Source organism: Vidua macroura, chromosome Z (assembly GCF_024509145.1).
Source record: "Vidua macroura isolate BioBank_ID:100142 chromosome Z, ASM2450914v1, whole genome shotgun sequence".
Lineage (NCBI taxonomy): Eukaryota > Metazoa > Chordata > Aves > Passeriformes > Viduidae > Vidua > Vidua macroura.
The window spans coordinates 10,910,456-10,928,410 of NC_071611.1; the positions used below are offsets into that span (position 1 = coordinate 10,910,456).

General features: G+C 37.7%; 1 protein-coding gene across 1 annotated transcript in view; it reads right to left on the reverse strand.

The window, feature by feature from the left end:
- LRRC2 (leucine rich repeat containing 2) overlaps positions 1–17,955 on the reverse strand; it is a 63,418-nt gene that overhangs the window by 12,501 nt on the left and 32,962 nt on the right. The window contains exon 4 of the mRNA XM_054003227.1: positions 14,752–14,888. Within this exon, the coding sequence (XP_053859202.1) occupies positions 14,752–14,888 (137 nt within the window). The remainder of the gene's footprint in view (positions 1–14,751; positions 14,889–17,955) is intronic.

Consider the following 17,955-nt stretch of genomic DNA (forward strand, 5'->3'; position numbering starts at 1 on the left):
TTTTGATGATTGATGATGAAATCGTTTCACCTTATATATACTGGGGCTGAGCAACTACAACAATCTGTGTTCTACACGAGATTGAGCAGAGATAGCCTAACAAGCTTGGAAAAAAGATTTTCACAAAATGTCAGCCAGAAATCAGCTTGCTAATAAATTAAGTGGAAGACATAATGTTATGGCAAAAAAGATACTTCTACCTCAGCAGCAGAGGTCAAAAGATTTGCAATTTGTGAGCCACATTTATGATACCAAGAATAAGCATCTCTGTGGTTTTTTTGCTTTGCAAACAGAAATGGTGGAAATTCTTTTGTCATGGCACAGAGTAACTTCACCAAAATCACAAGATTCCTGCCATTCACAAGTGCTGAGAACTACAGCAGCTGTGAACAACTGTCTACCAACAGGAGAACCCTGCAACTTGGATCTGGATTTGTCTTCTTGAAGCAGGTGTGAAATTCACAATGAAGATAAGACTACTTTGCACGCTGTGACGTATCTTATCTGGAATTAGACCATGTGTAGTACAGCATATTGTTGTAAAATATCCATTATAAAAATCATTTTTCTTTTCACTCCACAGATTACATGTGTAAGACACTGATAGTATACAAACCTACAATTGAGGACACTGTCAACAATTCAACACAACAGGTCACTGCTTTGTGGCTTGACAGGATTACAGCAAATTTTCTCTTCCTCCTCTTCCTTCCTTTCTTATAGTGCTGCTAGACACACATGGGTTTTTTATTTACTTTCCTTCAGGTAGTGACAAAACTAACAGGAAAATTTTGACTATCTCTCTTCCCAAAGGATTCAGTTCTCCCTATTTTATAACTGTTATTCTTAGGAAGTTTATGTTGTGCTTTGACATAAACATGCAAAAACAAATTGAAAATAAAGCTAATATTAGTACAATAATCAGATATGCAAGAGGTCTTTTTCTGACTTGGACAAGAAAGCTAAGGAATGGCAAATATGTAGTGTGTACAGTGAGCAGGTTTTTGTACAAATAGATATGTGGCTACTTTCTAAGAACTTGTTGGTGCAATTAAGAGCACGAGGCTGTGAATTCTTACAGTTTTTAGTGCTGCATTGCTACTTTGCACCACTCCATCCAGTTTGTGACCGAGTAACCTTAGGGCATGCATTGAATTATGTTGTTCTTATTAGGTGTCTGATAAATATAAAAAATAATACTTATTCATATACATACTTTAGAAAGCTTGCAATGAAGCTGGACTTTCAAAATGCACTTTAGAGATAGAATTCGCCTAATGTGAAATTTACAGATGTGACACAAGTTCTGGAGAGCAGTCCTCTAGTAATACTACTCTGCCATGTAGTCTTTGGTAGGAATGATAACATAGCAAGCCTACAAACATCATCTGCTTTTTACTGGAAAGTCTGGAAATTATCTTTTTCTTGGGTTTTTTGGTTGGTTGGTTGATTGGTTGATTGGTTTTTTCCTATTATACGCTAATGAAGCATTTGCTGAAATGGTTTATAAACACAAACAGCTGCCTGCAAAGAATATATCTGGCCAGGTCTTCAGTGTAGCCAAGAGGATCTTGTATTTCTGGGAAGCTGCTAAGTCTAAATTATATCAAGACCTCTTCCATTAGCTCAGAGTACCTCAGGAAGATATAGGCATGAATGCAGCTGAAGGCTTGTTCCATAAGCCCCTTGGATTGCTAAATATTGTCCTGTGTCTCTTAAACAAGAAAAAAATGGCTAACAAAATCAGTCATCTGGCCTGTCCCAGCATAGCTGTTCAGAAGACAAATTGTGTAGAATCAGGTTTCATGGTACTGAAACAGTATAACCTCAGATACATTTTACACTTTTATTTCTGCGCCCTATATCATCATAAGTAGCTTACACACAGAAATTTAATACTCAATTCCCTCTAGATTGTGTCCAAGCTACTTATCTTTGTTTAGCTACATATTGCTGCTAGAGGCATATACAGCCCCAGTAATTTTTTAATAATAAAACAAAAAACTTTGACATATTTGTGTATATCATGTGCAATATCAGATAATATTTTCTGTGACCATGACATTTTACAAATACCTATATAATGCTTTGAGCATATAAAAGCATGAATATAACAAAAGAAAGTATGACTGCTGAGCAAACACATAGGAGTAACATTTATTATTAACAGCATGCATCTGAAACTGTCAAGATTTTCACAACTGAAAATAAAATCTAATACCAAGAAGCAAAAGCTAATGCAAGAACATTTATTAAACTGACTGAAACTTGGGAAAAGATGGAAAAAATAAAAAAGTAACTTCATTAAAGACTTGCACTCACTATGCATTAGTGATCAAAAGAGCAAATAAATTGTTGGATATATATGTAATGTGATATACAATAATTAATCCCAAATTACTTCCCACTAAGTAAAACAACACTACACACAAAACACCATAATTCCCAATTTTTCACTAGGTAAATTATAGTAATATATGGGATTTGGAGATGAACAATAAATAATAACAGAATGAAAATACTTTGTTATTTTCTTTAAATTTTCAGTTTGCAGTAGTTCTGAAAGACCTAAATCAAGATTAGGAAAAACTGTAAAGGTTAGAATAACTGAGTGAGAAATTGGTAATTCATGATATATTTTTCCTTGACAATGTTCCTCACAAGAGCAACATAACCAAAAAGCATTGCACCTCTCAATGAAATGAAATCTCTACACAATTGCATTCTAGAATTTGCAACAACATGTTTTGAAATTATTTTGCAGAATTCTGATGAAAATGACATTTAGATAAATAATGAAAACCTCTATTTCTATATCACAGTCCAAAGAAGCACAGTTCAAATTGTTTCAAGCTCAGAATATAGCAGTTCTTGTAAGATAATACTGCTTATTGAGATTTCAAATGTCATAACATCTAAAAGTTTAATTTTTAGTGAAGCAAATCTGCAATTTAGGGTTTATTATTCTACTGATATCATCATTACCAGAGCACAAAAAACTGGAAATAAATCTCAGTGATGCAAAGCTCTAAAAAACACACAGAATAATTGTCTATTGTACTATTTCAATACCATAATAGTGACTACAAACAAATGGGAAAAAAAGTGAAAAGAAACACAGTGGCAGGAAGTCACTTACCAAGGTGAAAAAGTACATCACAGAAAGTGTAACACAGGTTTCCTGATTTCTAGTCTTAAGATGCTGAGGACCACTCCAAGTATGTAGTATAACAAGTATATCAAGACCTTAATTATGGCAATGAAATTAATTGAGATTTAAAATTACCTATATTTTTAAAACCTTCTCATTTCTTTCCTTTTTTGAAAAATGTAGTTCAACATTCTTCAGTTCTGAAGCATCAGATTAGGTCCTCTAATCTCAATAACTTTTGTTGCCTCTAACCACTATTTAAAAGAGCATTTTATAACTGAGAATGAAAAATATTTCAGCTATATTAAAGACAGTTTGAAGTAGCCTGGCCTCTCCTTAAACCAACTCTCTTCACTGAAAGGAGTGTATTCAAAGACAAACCACAAGAGCAGAAAAGAAAATAAAATCATGAAATAGTGATGCCCACATGTGATCCAGACACTTGTAGCCCCTCTGCTACCACTGTCACACCCTTCAGTCATAACTTTCAACTGACCACATCTGTAGTGCAAGATGAAATGAAATAAAAGCCTCAAGACTACATGGCAGCTAGCAGATGACATGACTGAAGCTAGGAGTCAGTGGCAGCTAGCCCTCAGCAGCCGTCTGTGGTGCATACACTCCCCAGTCATATAGCCATATAATCATGTATCGTGTAACCAGGCACAGTCTGGAGAAGTTCTGTCACATTTTCTACACACAGGCAAGTACTGGCCACATATACCCAACATCCACACTGCACGTGTAAACTGGCACGTGGAATATCAAATTTTGAGTCACAGAATCTGGCAAACCAAGGCTATCAGTATCACTTTGGACTAGTCCAGACAGAAACAGTTTGATGTGGCTACAGGAATGTAGATGATGGGGAATCCAATAGAACACATGTCAAAATTAGATTTAAAAAAAAAAAATAAAAAGGTTGATTTTGCAAAGTAAAAGATAAGAGAATTCTGGAAATCTTATTCTTACAACACTGTGTTTTAACCTTTCCATGACCTCTATAACATTTGCTTTTATTATATATAAAATTACACATCTCCTTCTAAATCCCATCAGTAGTAAACAACTATATGACAAGACAAAATAGTGAATTAGATGGATAATCTAAACAGCAAGTGGAGAAACGTCTCCATTTCTTGTATTTGTTCTGAGCTTTATAGTAATTCATTTCTTAACCTCAATTCATCCTACTTTGTACTACAGTTTAGAAGTCCAGGCTCGTGAGTTGGCATCTCTTCAATAAGTAAAGCAGGAACCACTGGGACATATCTTTCTTTGAATTCCCTCACAAATTCAACATCTCCTCCACTTCATATTGGGTATAATTCTATGCTCTTTTGTCCAGGACTAGTAAGGCAGAGGTCTTACCTGAGCTCTATATGAGATAAAAAATCCTGGCATGATGTCTAATTTCAACTGATCAGGCTATCTCTGTCTTCATATCTTTCACATTGATCAATGATGACTAAAAATGACAACCTTACCAGGTGTTTTTTACAATTGTGAAGAGTTGATCAATCATGTAACTACCTGTAATTAGTTAACAACTGATATATACCCAGTAATAAATTAAACACATTAATTTCAATTATACTCTCAAACTTTATTTTTCTTGAGGAATAAGTAATACCTCTCATTGCCTGCAATTTATGGAAAAATAAATAGCATGCTTTTCTCTCCCTTCAGCTATGACTCTGTTTTGATTCTCATCAATACATGTATGTTGGCATGAGAAACATTTTTCTGCAAGACAAAACATGCAAGTCTGGTAGTGCTATGTATTTGTTCTGCTCTCTGCTTCTATTCAGTAGCTATATAAAATCTGCCTCAGATTATCTCACAGATGAATGGAGGATATATTATTAGAATTTTGAAAGCCTATTTTGCTTTTAAAGAGATTTGGAACTGTTTTGAGAGAAAGCAGAGCTGGAACAGTACCAAATACTCTTTCCTACCACTGAGTTCCTTTACAGTTATATTCATGCTTTTTGTAATAATATTAAAACATGGCTATGTTTTAATGCTCACATTATGCCCCTTTGGTCATTGTTAAGTCTTCCCTTATGCTGTAAAACTACTTGTCTGTCATTCTCTATTACAAAAACGTTTTAGACTGTGAAGGTGATATTACTTTTACTGAACTAATGTAAAAGGTAAAGGAAAGGTCACTGGCACCACAGCATGGAGGTAAGTATGGGTCAGCTCTCCAGTGAAGTGGACTGTTATTATTAGCTGCTGACTTATTCTGATAGTGAAGTGGTTTTAAAATGATGCTATATAAATTAGAAGGCTTTGGAAGCACAGTGTCAAGAGGATCAACTGACATATTTTCTCATGCTTAACTTCATAATCCCATTTCCTAACATAGATCCATGTCCTTCTTTAGCCTCTCAACTATTAAAACATTTATGAGCACTCCTTGCAGCAGTAAGGCCTCTGAGAATCTCTTCTGACACCTAACACCTTTGCACCTGCTTTTTTGGGTTTCACACCCCTCCTGTTAATGTTTGATATTGCATCTTATACCAGTTCCATAACACAGCTGTTGTTTTGCATGGATTGACACTGTGACCGACTGCATTGGAAAACAAGCTTTAAGCAAATTCAAAGAGAATATAAGCCCTGAGCAAAGAAGAGCAAGATAAAATTCTGTCCAATGGAGATGCAACCAAGCCAAGCAATTGGAAAACTCCTTCTGATACTGAAAAATGTATGTGCAGAAATGATGGCCCAATTACACTCAACTGGACTCTTCCAAGTGATTTGAAATGAAAAAATTACCAGATGTTGCCTTCCCAGTACCAAGTTAATCCCTTTATTACAGCACTCCTCTCTGTTTTGTGGTCCTGAAAAACCTCACAAATTTTTAGCAAATCTTGTATATGACTCTTCTGCAACTTACAACCATTTTTAACAAATATGATACATGGCTCCTTTGCAACCTCTGAAAAATCTTACAGACGTAAAGATTCAATAGATTCTTTACAGTCCCATTTAATAAGACAGGAAGGACCTGTGGGTAAGTTCTTCCAGTGCCTTACTGCATGGTGAAACTGCAGGGAAGTTAATGTCCTGTACATTTGACTGCATTTTTTATTTATAATTGTTACATGCATTAAAAAATAATAGCAATGAAACAAGACAGGTTTGGAAGCATACAGATTTGAAGAATAATGTGCTGGCAAAACAACATAATATTTTACATTTCTATAGAGATGGCTGGTGTCCCAACCTACCAGGTAATGGCTTTGAGATGTCTCAGTCACTGATTACAAAGACAAGAAGTTATATGAAAATGCCCAGTGAGGACTTATTTGAAGTCTACACACACATGCATAGAGCTTATGCCTCTGTTTTCCTGCTAAATGCATGGCTTTGATGAAGAGGACTGGACAGACTAAGAAAAAGAAGACAAAAGAGACTGAAAAATTTCCAGTTGTTGAACCACAGTTTTAAAATATCAATTGGAATTGTATTAATGTATAAAAAGTTATTTATGTCTGTTCTGAATAGTGTTGTGTTTGAAAACCGTAGGTGACTAATGTTAGTGCCTAATAAATCCCTGATCACATCAGAGGGTTTTTTAGGGCCAGACCTGTTAGCATTATTAAACTATTTAAGAGACAACTATTTATAATTATATTTTTCAGATAAGCAAAGATAAGAAATAGCACCCATTATAACTCCTGTGACCATAGAAAGCCTTTCCAGAGGGAATGCATTCCTGGACCTGTAGGTCATCAATGCAAGTAAACTAATTGGTGACATAAAGATTAGAAGCAGCCTGGGCTGCAGTTATCATACGTTAATGGAATTCACAGTCCTGAGGGATATGAGTCAGTTGAAGAGCAAAGTCAGGACCCTGAGTGCGGCTTTTGTTCCTCGCTCTGGTCTCGGGCAGCTGAGAAGCCCGGCTAGGCGCTGCCTTTTGGTGAGACCAAAGCTGCCGCGTGCACGGGCGCTCTATGACTGAGCACTCCGGCATGAGTACACGGCTTTGGTAGCTTCATGCTGAGAGGAAGCAAAGGGACGAGAGAGGCACACTTTGCTTGCGAGCCTGAGAACGTTTGTTTCCCGCGTGGCTGCAGCAATGGCTGGAGCAGCCGTTCCCAGGCGGCGCGAGGGCAAAATGGCGAATGGACAATGAAAGCATTGGGTTAAATAGGGGGCAGGTGGACAGGGGTGGAAATCCCCCTCGCCCAATAGGAACAGACAACAGGGGAGTGACATGGAACATAACAACCTATGGGAACATAACAGAGGTGGGTACAGTGTTCTGGGACAAATAGGATTGCAAAGGTGGGGTGAATGATACAGAACTTTCAAGAAGAACCCAGGAGTGGCTACAAGTTGCACATATAAGAGCTCCTATGGTAGACAAATTGGAGCAAACCATTATGAGGGGAAATCGGGGTACAGATTTCTACTAATCTAACAGATTTCTACTACAGACCTAACTAACATTTATTAAAATCCCTAACTGAACCAACCTGGCATACAACACCTGAGCTTTAGGAAAGCAAATTTCCAGCTCTTCAAGGGCTTAGTCAATAGCAATCCCTTGAGAAACTTATGTCAGGGACAAGGGTGAAAAGCAGAGCTGATAGGTATTTAAGGACACCTTCCATAGTGCACATGACTTTTCTATGCCCAGGTGTAAATGATCAGGCAAGGATGACAAGGCACTAGAATGGCTTATCAGGGAACTGCTGGTAAAACTAAAGGGAAAGAAGGAAATACATAGCGGAAGCATGTCAGGTAACCTGAGAAGACTATGGGAACACAGTCCATTTGTATAGGAATGGGGTGAGGAAGGCCAAGGTGAAGCTATAAGTGGATCTCTGCATCCCTGTGGACCTCCATGGGCTGCAAAGGCACAGCTGCCTCCCCATGGGCTGCACCATGGGCTGCAACAGAACCTCAGCTCTGACACTTGGCACACCTCCTCCGCTGTCTTCTGCACTGAACTTGGTGTCTGCAGAGTTGTTCCTCTCACATGTTCTTACCCCACTCTTTTCTGTTTGCTACTACATCTGCACAATAACTTTTATTTTATTATTAAATATAACAGAAGCATTGCCACCATTTCTGACTGACCCAGCCTTGGCACTGGCTCTCCCAGACTTGGAGGAAGCTTCTAGCAGCTTCTGATAGAAGCCACCCCTGTAGCACCCACATTACCAAAACCTGGCCATGCAAACCCAATACAATATTCTGAGGCACACAGAAGACTGGGAGGCAATTCAGGACAGCCAGCAGATCTTCACCAGGGAAATGTTCTGCCCGCTCAGCCTAGTGGCCTTCTACAGTGGAATGACACCATCAACAGATAAGGAAAGGGACATCTGTATGGATTTCTGTAAAGCCTTTAACATGATTCCCCACAACATACTTCTCACTGAGATGGAGACACAGGGATTTGATGACTGGAGAGGTCAGTGAATAAGGAACTGGCTGGCTGGTGTCATCCCCAGCGTACTGGTAAATGTCTCAATATCTGGATGGAAGTTGGGAGAAGTGGTGCGCCTCAGGGGTCTGCATTGGAACAGTGTTATTAAATTTCTTCATCAATAATATAAGCAGTGGGATCAAATGGACCCTCAACAAATGTGCAGATGACACCTAGCTGAGTGGTACAGTTGACCTGTTTGAGTGATGTGATGATGTGATGTGATGTGATGTGATGTGATGTGATGTGATGATGTGATGTGATGCGATGTCACCCAGAAAGATGCAATGTCATCCAGAGGGACCTGTACTAGCTCAGGAACTAGGTCCACATGAACATAATGAGATTTAATAAGATCAAGTACAAGGAGCTACACCTGGGTTAGGACAATCCCAGTATTAGCACAAGCTGGGGGATGAACAGATGGAGAGCAGCCCTGCCCAAAAGGATTTGGGGTGCTGATGGGTGAGAGGCTGGACATGACCCAGCCATGGGCACTCCCAGCCCAGAAAGCCAAATGTGTCCTGAGCTGCATCCAAAGCAGGGTGGGCAGCAGGGGAGGGAGGGGATTCTGCCCCTCAGCTCTGTTCTGGTGAGAGCACACCTGGAACCCTGCATCCAGCTCTGGGCTCCCAGCACAGGAAGGACATGGACCTGTTGGAGTAGGTCCAGAAGAGAACAAGAGAAATTATCAGAGTAATGGAAAACCTTCTCTGTGAAGACAGGCTGAGACAGCTGGTATTGTTTAACCTGAAAAAGAGAAGGTTTCAGGGGAGACCTCACTGTGATCTTTCAGTTCTTAAAGTGGGCTTCCAATAAAGATTGAGACACTTTTTAGTAGGAGCTATTATGACAGGACAAGGGGTAATGATTTTAAACTAAAAGAGTTTACAAACAGACAATATAAGGAAGGCATTTTTAACAATGAGGATGGTGAAACACTGGTACAAGCTCCCCAGAGAGATGATAGATATCCTATTCCTGGAAACATTCTAAGTCAGATTGGATGGAGCTTTGAGAAACATGTTCTAATTAAAGTTCCTGCCCATGGCAGGGGGGTTGCACTAGATGATCTTTACGGATCCTTTACAATCCAAACTATTCTACGGTTCTATGGTTTTGAAAGGTCTTCATGTCTGTGCTTGCTTATATTAGGACTTAGCTGAAACTGTGCATCAGAAATACAAGATTTAATTTGATCTTTTGAAAACACAGTGTGTTAAAGCAACTATGAAGCATAACATTTTAATTTCTCTGAATTTCAAAGATCAGTATATACAGGATTGACATGAAAATGTGGGTATTCATAGATGCATATTCTGCTTGACAAATTATTCATATACTTTAACAGTCTCTAATTCCTTCATTTTGCACTACCTAGATGATATAGAAAAAAATCTGATCACTTACTGGGACTCCTCAGATGTAGCATTGAACATTGTTCAAGGCATAATAACTTTGAAAAAAAACTTTTTAATTTGTTTTCTGTATCAGAACATCTAGTGCAAACATTTCTGTCTTGCTCCTGGTACTGTGGAATGTCTTGGTCTTGCCTGTCCTGTGACTGACATCATGTGCCATACCAAATGGTACAGATGGAGGTAATTAGAACTTCTTCATATTCTCTCTCTTCTCATTGAAGTTCCTTTGGGTCACATAGATACTGTTGGCTGCAGCAACATTATTGCCAGAAAAAAAAAGGAATCCACAACAAAGCTGTCTCTTTAAAATATCATGCACAGGAAACTAATTGCATAATTCAGTAAATAACTGTAGAAAGCAATACTTTCTTAGAGGAAAAAACACCTGAAAATAAGGTCAGAGCAGATTTTCTACAAATTTGAACCAGAAAATACATTATTTATAATACAGGTTTGTTTTTTCCTGGAAGAAGAATTTTATTGCATAACCTGTATAGAAATAGTGAGAGGAAAGCTATCCAACAGTTAAAATACAAATGCCAGCATCATACTAATTCTTAAATTCACATGCAAAATATACAAGAAATTTGGAAATAAATCTATCCATCTCCTTCTCCCTGTAACTACTAATATATAGCATCCAGTATAATGACACTGGTGGGAGAGGGACTGGATAAGGTACAGGGCATGCCTCTCCTGAGCACCTTAGCTGGAAGAACAAAGTCCTCTCCACCTAAGGATCTTACAAGATACGTGTTGTATCAGGGACAATTGTGCCCTAGGCCTCATAGTGTACCTACCCCTGCTAAACTTGGCTACTGAGGTCTGTAAGTATCTGTTACAAGCTGACGACATAAACATAATGTCATGTAGGTTGACTTTTCTTATGTACACTTATATTTTATTTCAATTTATATTTTCACTCATGTCTGGAGGAAGACAAAATTCATTTGCAAGTGCAGCTAATATAGATTTGAACTCCACTGCAGATCCATAAAATTTCTCTGCCAAGTTTTACTTTCCATTGATACTAATCAAATATTTATTTTAACTAATATCTAAAATGATAGACATAACATCTAAATATTTAATTAGATGATATCTAATAAATATCTAAATCTAAAAATGTTAGATATCCAGCAATAGAACAAATTTTTAAAAATTAAAAGCAAAACATTGAAATAGATTGCTCTTCCTTGGACATAATATGGAATGATATGAAGTCCTAATCCTTGAGAAAATAAAAGATGAGAGCACATATCCTCAATTTTTTTTCACATAGCATCAGATTACCTCATTTTAAGATTTAGTGAGATGACTTACAGAGTGCTGAAAGTGGCCTTTACAAACAGAGAAAGAGATTTTTGCTAGAAATGAACAGGCAAGTGAGCAATGTGCTTTCCTTCTGATGCTATGGCACAAGACACGTCCGTCAAGGAACAGTTCCAAAGCACAGCCAAATAGAAATAGTGAAAAAGTCCAGGCACTTGGACATACATGTTCCTAATAGGCTGATACAGCTACTCCATGAGGTGCATTTGGGCTAGAATAATGTTATGGTTTTGGATGGGGTGTCTCTCTGGCCATTACTCTATGTAAAAAAACAACCCAAGGCAAAATTAAGCTTCAATAATTTCTACTGGGCTGCAGTTCACCTTTATTACTTCTGAATAAGTTTTACAGTGAAGAATACTGATGTCATTCTCACACACTCCTTTAATCTTCCCAGAAAAAACTTTTAAGGACTTGAAAGTCAAATAAAAATTTAACTTCCTAAGAGAGGATAAACAGGAAATTTTTTTATCAACATTCTGGTTTTTTTTTTATTAGTTACCAGGTTTTCTCTTTCTCCCTAATGTTGTAAAGAGAAGCCATTCTCCTACCAAAACAGAGCTTGCACATATTTGTTGTACTATAATCTCCAGTTCCCAGTACTGACTCCACATGAGAGACACAGCCAACCCTTATGAGCATTTCACTGGATTAATTGATTTTAGCAACAATTCTATTGGACAATAAATTATATAATCTAACTTGCGGTCGTTAATGTTTGTATTGCTTGTCTGTGGCAACATGCTGGCAGTGTGGAGAGTTCAGGGGAAGATGCTCTGCAGAAAGACACCAGAGGCTGCCCCAAATGTATACCAGCAATTCCAGATGGCTCCAATGGAAAGCTCCTCAGCAAAGCTCCTCAGCAGTGTGTGGTGCCACTCTAAAAACTGATTTAAGAAAGAGGAAAAATTCCACCCAAGAAAGGGGGAGAATAAAAAGAGTGAGAAAGAACAGAGGGAATATCAATTCAAAGCAGGAGGAAGTGGAGGTGCTGCATGGTGGAGTGGTCTCCACACTACAGCTCATGGAAGACTCATGCCGCTGCAGATGGATATTCCTGAAAAAAGCTCAGCCCATGGGGAGACGCTACACCAGGGGAGAATAAAAGTGTGAGGATGAAGGAGAAGCAGCTATAAACCACTGTGTACTGGCTGTAACTTCCCTTGCCACCTTGCACTGCTTAGGGATGGAAGAGGAATCTGAAATGAAGTTGACCTTGGGAGAGAGGGGATGAAAAGATTTTGTTTTATTGTCTTTGTTTCTTACTACTGAAATATATATTGACAAATATTAAATTAATCTTCCCAAAGTACAGTCTGTTTTGCCTACAAAAATAAATGAGAAAGAATCTCCCTGTCTTTTATCTTTAACCATGAGATTTCTCAAAATATTTCCTCCCAATGTCACGCTGAAGAAGGGGATGAAGTGATCAGACAGGTAGGCATTTGGCTGTTCAAAGCTAGCCTACCACTATTTTTCTGTTTTCCCTTTTTAGACTGTTTAGACTAATTCAATGTTTTAATTCATTAAACAGTTACCTGCTAATCACTATAACTATTTGTCTGAGAGTCAACATTAGACACCTATTATGTTATCAAGGATTCTGATGCATTTGTTCTGAATAACATAAGCTGTAGTGAGTATGCTAAAGGCCAAACACTTAGCAGCATTTCACATCATTCAACAAAAGTGTCCCTTTAATTGTATGTTCAGCTTCCAAAGTTGCCCTTGAAATGTTGATTCTGAGAAACTGAGTTTATGATCTAAATTAGAAGAGCTTGTGTAGCCTACCTCCCAAATCACTACAAATATAAATTGAGTTTCAGCCTCCAGAGAAACACAATAAATAAAGCCAGTATTTTTCTTCTTGACCTTTTGTACCATACTAACATGATGTTGCTTGTAGCTTTTACTATTCTATAAAGTTATTTGCACAACTCCGTTTTTTTTTTTCTGTAAATTTTAAGTGAACAATTAGGCCATAACCTACACTCAGTTTTGTGGCTTCCAATTCCATTGAATAGGAGACTTTATGAAGGAAACAATATTTTAGAACTCTCCAAAAGAAACACGAGTCTCTCAGGCTCAGCCCTGGAAGAATTCATTACATGCACAAGTAGGTTTCCATGCAAAGGCTACCCATAATGCATAAACATGGGTAAATCCTTGCGCTAGAAGACCTCTGCAAGCAGTTGGGAAAATACTCAGTGGTTTTAAAACAACGACTGGGGGTAAATTTACCGTCCACAGGTTTGAATATACTCACTATTCTGAGATCATTTTGTTTAATTCATTTTTCTAATCAGGACATATGATTTCCTGATTCCATTATGAATCCTTTTTACTAGTCAAATTCTATCTGCTTCGTTCCCTGGCTTTGGTATCCAAAGGAGAAGAGGCAGGAGAAAGGAGACCTGCACTGCTTATTCTGTTGCTAGCCTTTCTTTTTCAAGTCCATTTATAGTGGGAAGATTCACTCTGTGTTTCCGTTTCCTTCACATTTTTTTTTAGCAATTCTTTTTAGATAAACTACTTTACTATGAAAAGTCAGTGGAGAAAATTAATTACTATTACTTTCCTCAGAAGAGAACATAAGCAGGACTAAATCAGATCTCACATAAGTTTAATCCACTCCAACATTGCCTGTGAATCACCAGCAACAGATGTTTAGAGAAAAAGTAGGAATCAGTAAAGAAGAGCCTGACACTTTTCCCTAAAGATCCCTCTACTCACCCCCCAGAAATCAGGATATTAAGAACCTGAGAAATACAGATGACAGCTAAAATTGTGGTTAGGTACCAGCCAACGATTTTATTTCCCCCTGATAATAAGTCTCAGAGCAGCTGTGGCAGAGAGCAGTTATGCAGCCAACAGAAAAAAAAATAATGTTGGTGCATGCCTGGGAGTTCTTTTCTCAGTCTATTATACATTCATGTCATTCCTCACGCATAATATCCTTTTCAGAGAGATATTTGTGCTCGTAGCAAAATGTAATGCTGTTTATAGAACTTTCCATACAGTTTTTAAATGAAAACAGACACTGGGAACAAAGTGGGTATGTGAATATGACTACCAAGATGCACTTCATTTTTACAGAAAACAGCTATTTGCAGCCGTCTGCTTATTACCACAGCCAAATCCCCTTTAGGATCCTGTCGTCCTTCATATATCAGAATATATGCAAGTAAAATTTAGTCACTGGAAAACCAAAACAAAGTACTTTGGCCTTATTTAAGTGCTTCTAAAGCATTTTCAATGATATTACTAGCAAAACATTATTGTTAAAAACTACAAGGAACATGATTTAATCTGTTAGGAAAAGATTTGAACACTGTGATAAAATACCTTTTAAGCCAAATAAAAAAGATGGTAATGAACATAGATTGTTATCTTACTTCAAATGGGAGCTCTGTTATTTCCATATTTCCAGACAAATCCAGTTTTTCTAGATTCTCACAATCACCCAGTTCTGGAGGAACTGACTTCAAATTATTGAAACTCACATTGAGCACTTTGAGGTTTTTTAAGCAGCCTGTGAGGGTAAGATAATTCAAATCAGTGTACTTAAAAAAAAAAAAAAAAAAAAAAACACAATAACAAGGTATACTCAGTTAAGCAAAGAAAAATCTTATTGTGATGATGAGTAAGATTAATAAATATTTTCTGCAGTGATCACTAATATTTTGAGGCACAATAGTGCACTTAATCAGCAATGTTTTTAGAGAGAGTTTGAAAGGAGACAGCAAAGACTTTCAAAGATCTTGTTTCTTCTAACAGTGAGATACCTCTTGACCTCAGCTGAAACTAGAGAAGTTGGCTTTTGGTTTGGCCACTGTAGAAAATTTGCCTGCCAACTGAAATGCGTCTTAGCAACTTTTATACAACCTCTTCATTGAGAATAATCACTCGTACTAAACTTTCAAGAATTCTGTCTTTAGTATTCCGCACTGCACACTTTTGATTATATAATGGATGTGTTCATGTGTTTCATTATTTTCTTTATTGTGATTTATCATATCCACTGGCTTAATTTAAAGGCTATTATAATATATTATGCTACATTTAGTGACAAAGTTTTTTGTTTCTTCAAATTATAACATTACATAATTGTCAGCAAAAGGAGGCTTAGAAACATAATTAAAATGCAATATCCTGAAAAAAAAAGCAAGTTATTCTGTGATATAATCAAACTGGAAGAATTTTGAATGTATCAAACCGCTAACATGTTAGCAAAGGAATCATTAAATACATAACAAAATGAGAACATTTTATGGAAAGCCACTTGTTGTATTACACAAATGATCACGGAATTGCAGAATCACAAATGGTTTCATTTGGAAGGAACCTTCAAAAATCAAGTACAAAATCCTTAACTGAATACTTCCTATGGTGAGTCATGCACAATTTCTCCAGGCATACTGTTCCAATGTCACATCACCTTTATCATAAAAAATTTATAAGGTCCAATCTGCACCTACTCTCTTTCCATTTAAAGCCATTGTCCCTTGTCCTGTCAGTACAGGCACTGGTAAAAAGTCACTCCCTACTTTTCTCATAAATGCAATCTAAATGTTGAAAGGCAGAACCTTCTCTCCTCCAGTCTAAACACTCCCAGCTGTCTCATCTTTCCTTCATAGAAGTGTTCCAGACCTCTGGCAATCTTCACAGCCCTTCACTGAAGCCATTCCAACAGGCTCATGTCTTTCTTATACTGGAAGCCCCAGGACTGGATTAAGTATTCCAGGTGGAGTCTCACAGTAACCGGCTCCCTTAAACACACCGGTCACACTTTTTTTGCTCAAGATACTGTTGGCTTTATGGGCTGCAAAAGCACATTGCCAGCTCATATCCAATTTTAATTCACCAGTATTCTCAAGTCCTTCTCTGTGGGGCTGTTCTCTATCCATTACCCCCAGTTTGCACTGATTGTCTCAGCACATGTGCAGGATCTTGTACTTTCCCTTGTTGACTTCCATGAAGTTCACATGAACCCACCTCTCAAGTTTGTCAAGGTGGTCCTGGATGGCATCCCTTCCTGTAAGGATATCAACTGTATATACTCAGCTTGTTATCATCTACAATATTCAGCTCTACTCATTTATTTTCCTGTTGTATTCCCTTCTATCCAGTGACAGAATACAGCATTCAGAAGGAAATGCAGAAGAAGCACAAATGCAATTCAGCAGTTGGAAACTGGGAGAGAACAGTATCATTGTCAACAAATTCTCAAAGCAGACTAGATATTTCTAAAGTAAGACAAGACACACAGCAACCAAAAACTTACATTAATCAGAGTCCTAGGTCTGGTCAGGACAGGGCTAATTTTTCCAGTAGTTGATAAAGGACATGGCCAGGACCCAGATGTTATTCTATACCACCTCACATCATTGTCAGGAGTGGGAGAAAGAGACTTTCTTCCAGAAAGAAGGGGTTCTGGTTTGGCCAAGTAACCATGGCAGAGGGAGCCATCTGATTTATTATTTTTCTATTGTCAGGGCTTTTTTCTATGTGAATAGCGTCTTTTCTTGTAACTTCTGTTATTAGCATTGTGGTTGTTACTGTACATTTTATTAACTTATTGCTCTTTCAGGTAAATTTTTCTTCTCTCTGTGTGTAATCTTTTCTTTTTGTTCCTCCCATTCTCCTCTCCAGAGTGCTACAGGGAGAGAAGAAGGGGAAAGCCAGGGAGCAAGATGGAGTGGTGCGTGGTTTGAAAAGTCTTGGAGGGCCACTGAATTGGGGGGTACCATTCCTAAATCATAAAAATCAGCCTTCTATTTATAACCAATTTTTTTTAAGAAACTGGTGTTTCATTAGATTTGGTTGACACTGCAGAGCACAAAGTGTCCTCAAGTCAGTGTTACAGTAGTGTTCTTATCCTTAAGACATTAACATTTAGTTAAACTTCTTCCAAAGCAAATGTTGCCTTAGAGTTGCTCACCTTTTGCACCTGTGGAAATCCTCACCAGAAGCTATTTATTGCTTCCACAGAAAAGGAGAGAGAAGATGCATAGAGAGTAGAAAGTCCTACATTTTTTTTTCCCCTGAAAAATTGTTGTTGCCAGAGCCAGAGACATGCAGTTTGATGGCCAACACTAGCAGTCACCAGATCACACAGCATTTTATATAAACCCCATCGTTTTCCTTGGACACAACATTGTTTTTAAATGATGACTGGACTGCCCAAATCATCTAACATGTGGTAGGCAAGGCATATATTGTGATAACTCTGTTACATTAATCTCTACAGGTTACAACAAAGAAAAACATAGGGTCTTCCAACCAGCTTCCTTCCAGTTCTAGCTCTGCCAGAAACTGAGACGTATTTCAAAATTCAGCTTTCGTTTTAGGATGGTGACCTTGTTTTCCTTTACTGTAAGCTGCTGGTTTAGTTAAAATAGAAGAAAATATTTCTGTAAGACTACAACAGGCTTACAGACAAATTGTTTGGCCAGTACACTGTCTGACAAGGGTTGTTGGGGTAATAAAACAAATTTAATTGTGTCAACATGTGAACTACGTTTTAAGCACCTAAAAATAATAGAAGTTTAGTCTACTGATCAGAAAACCTCACCAGGTTTAGCATCATCATGTAGATG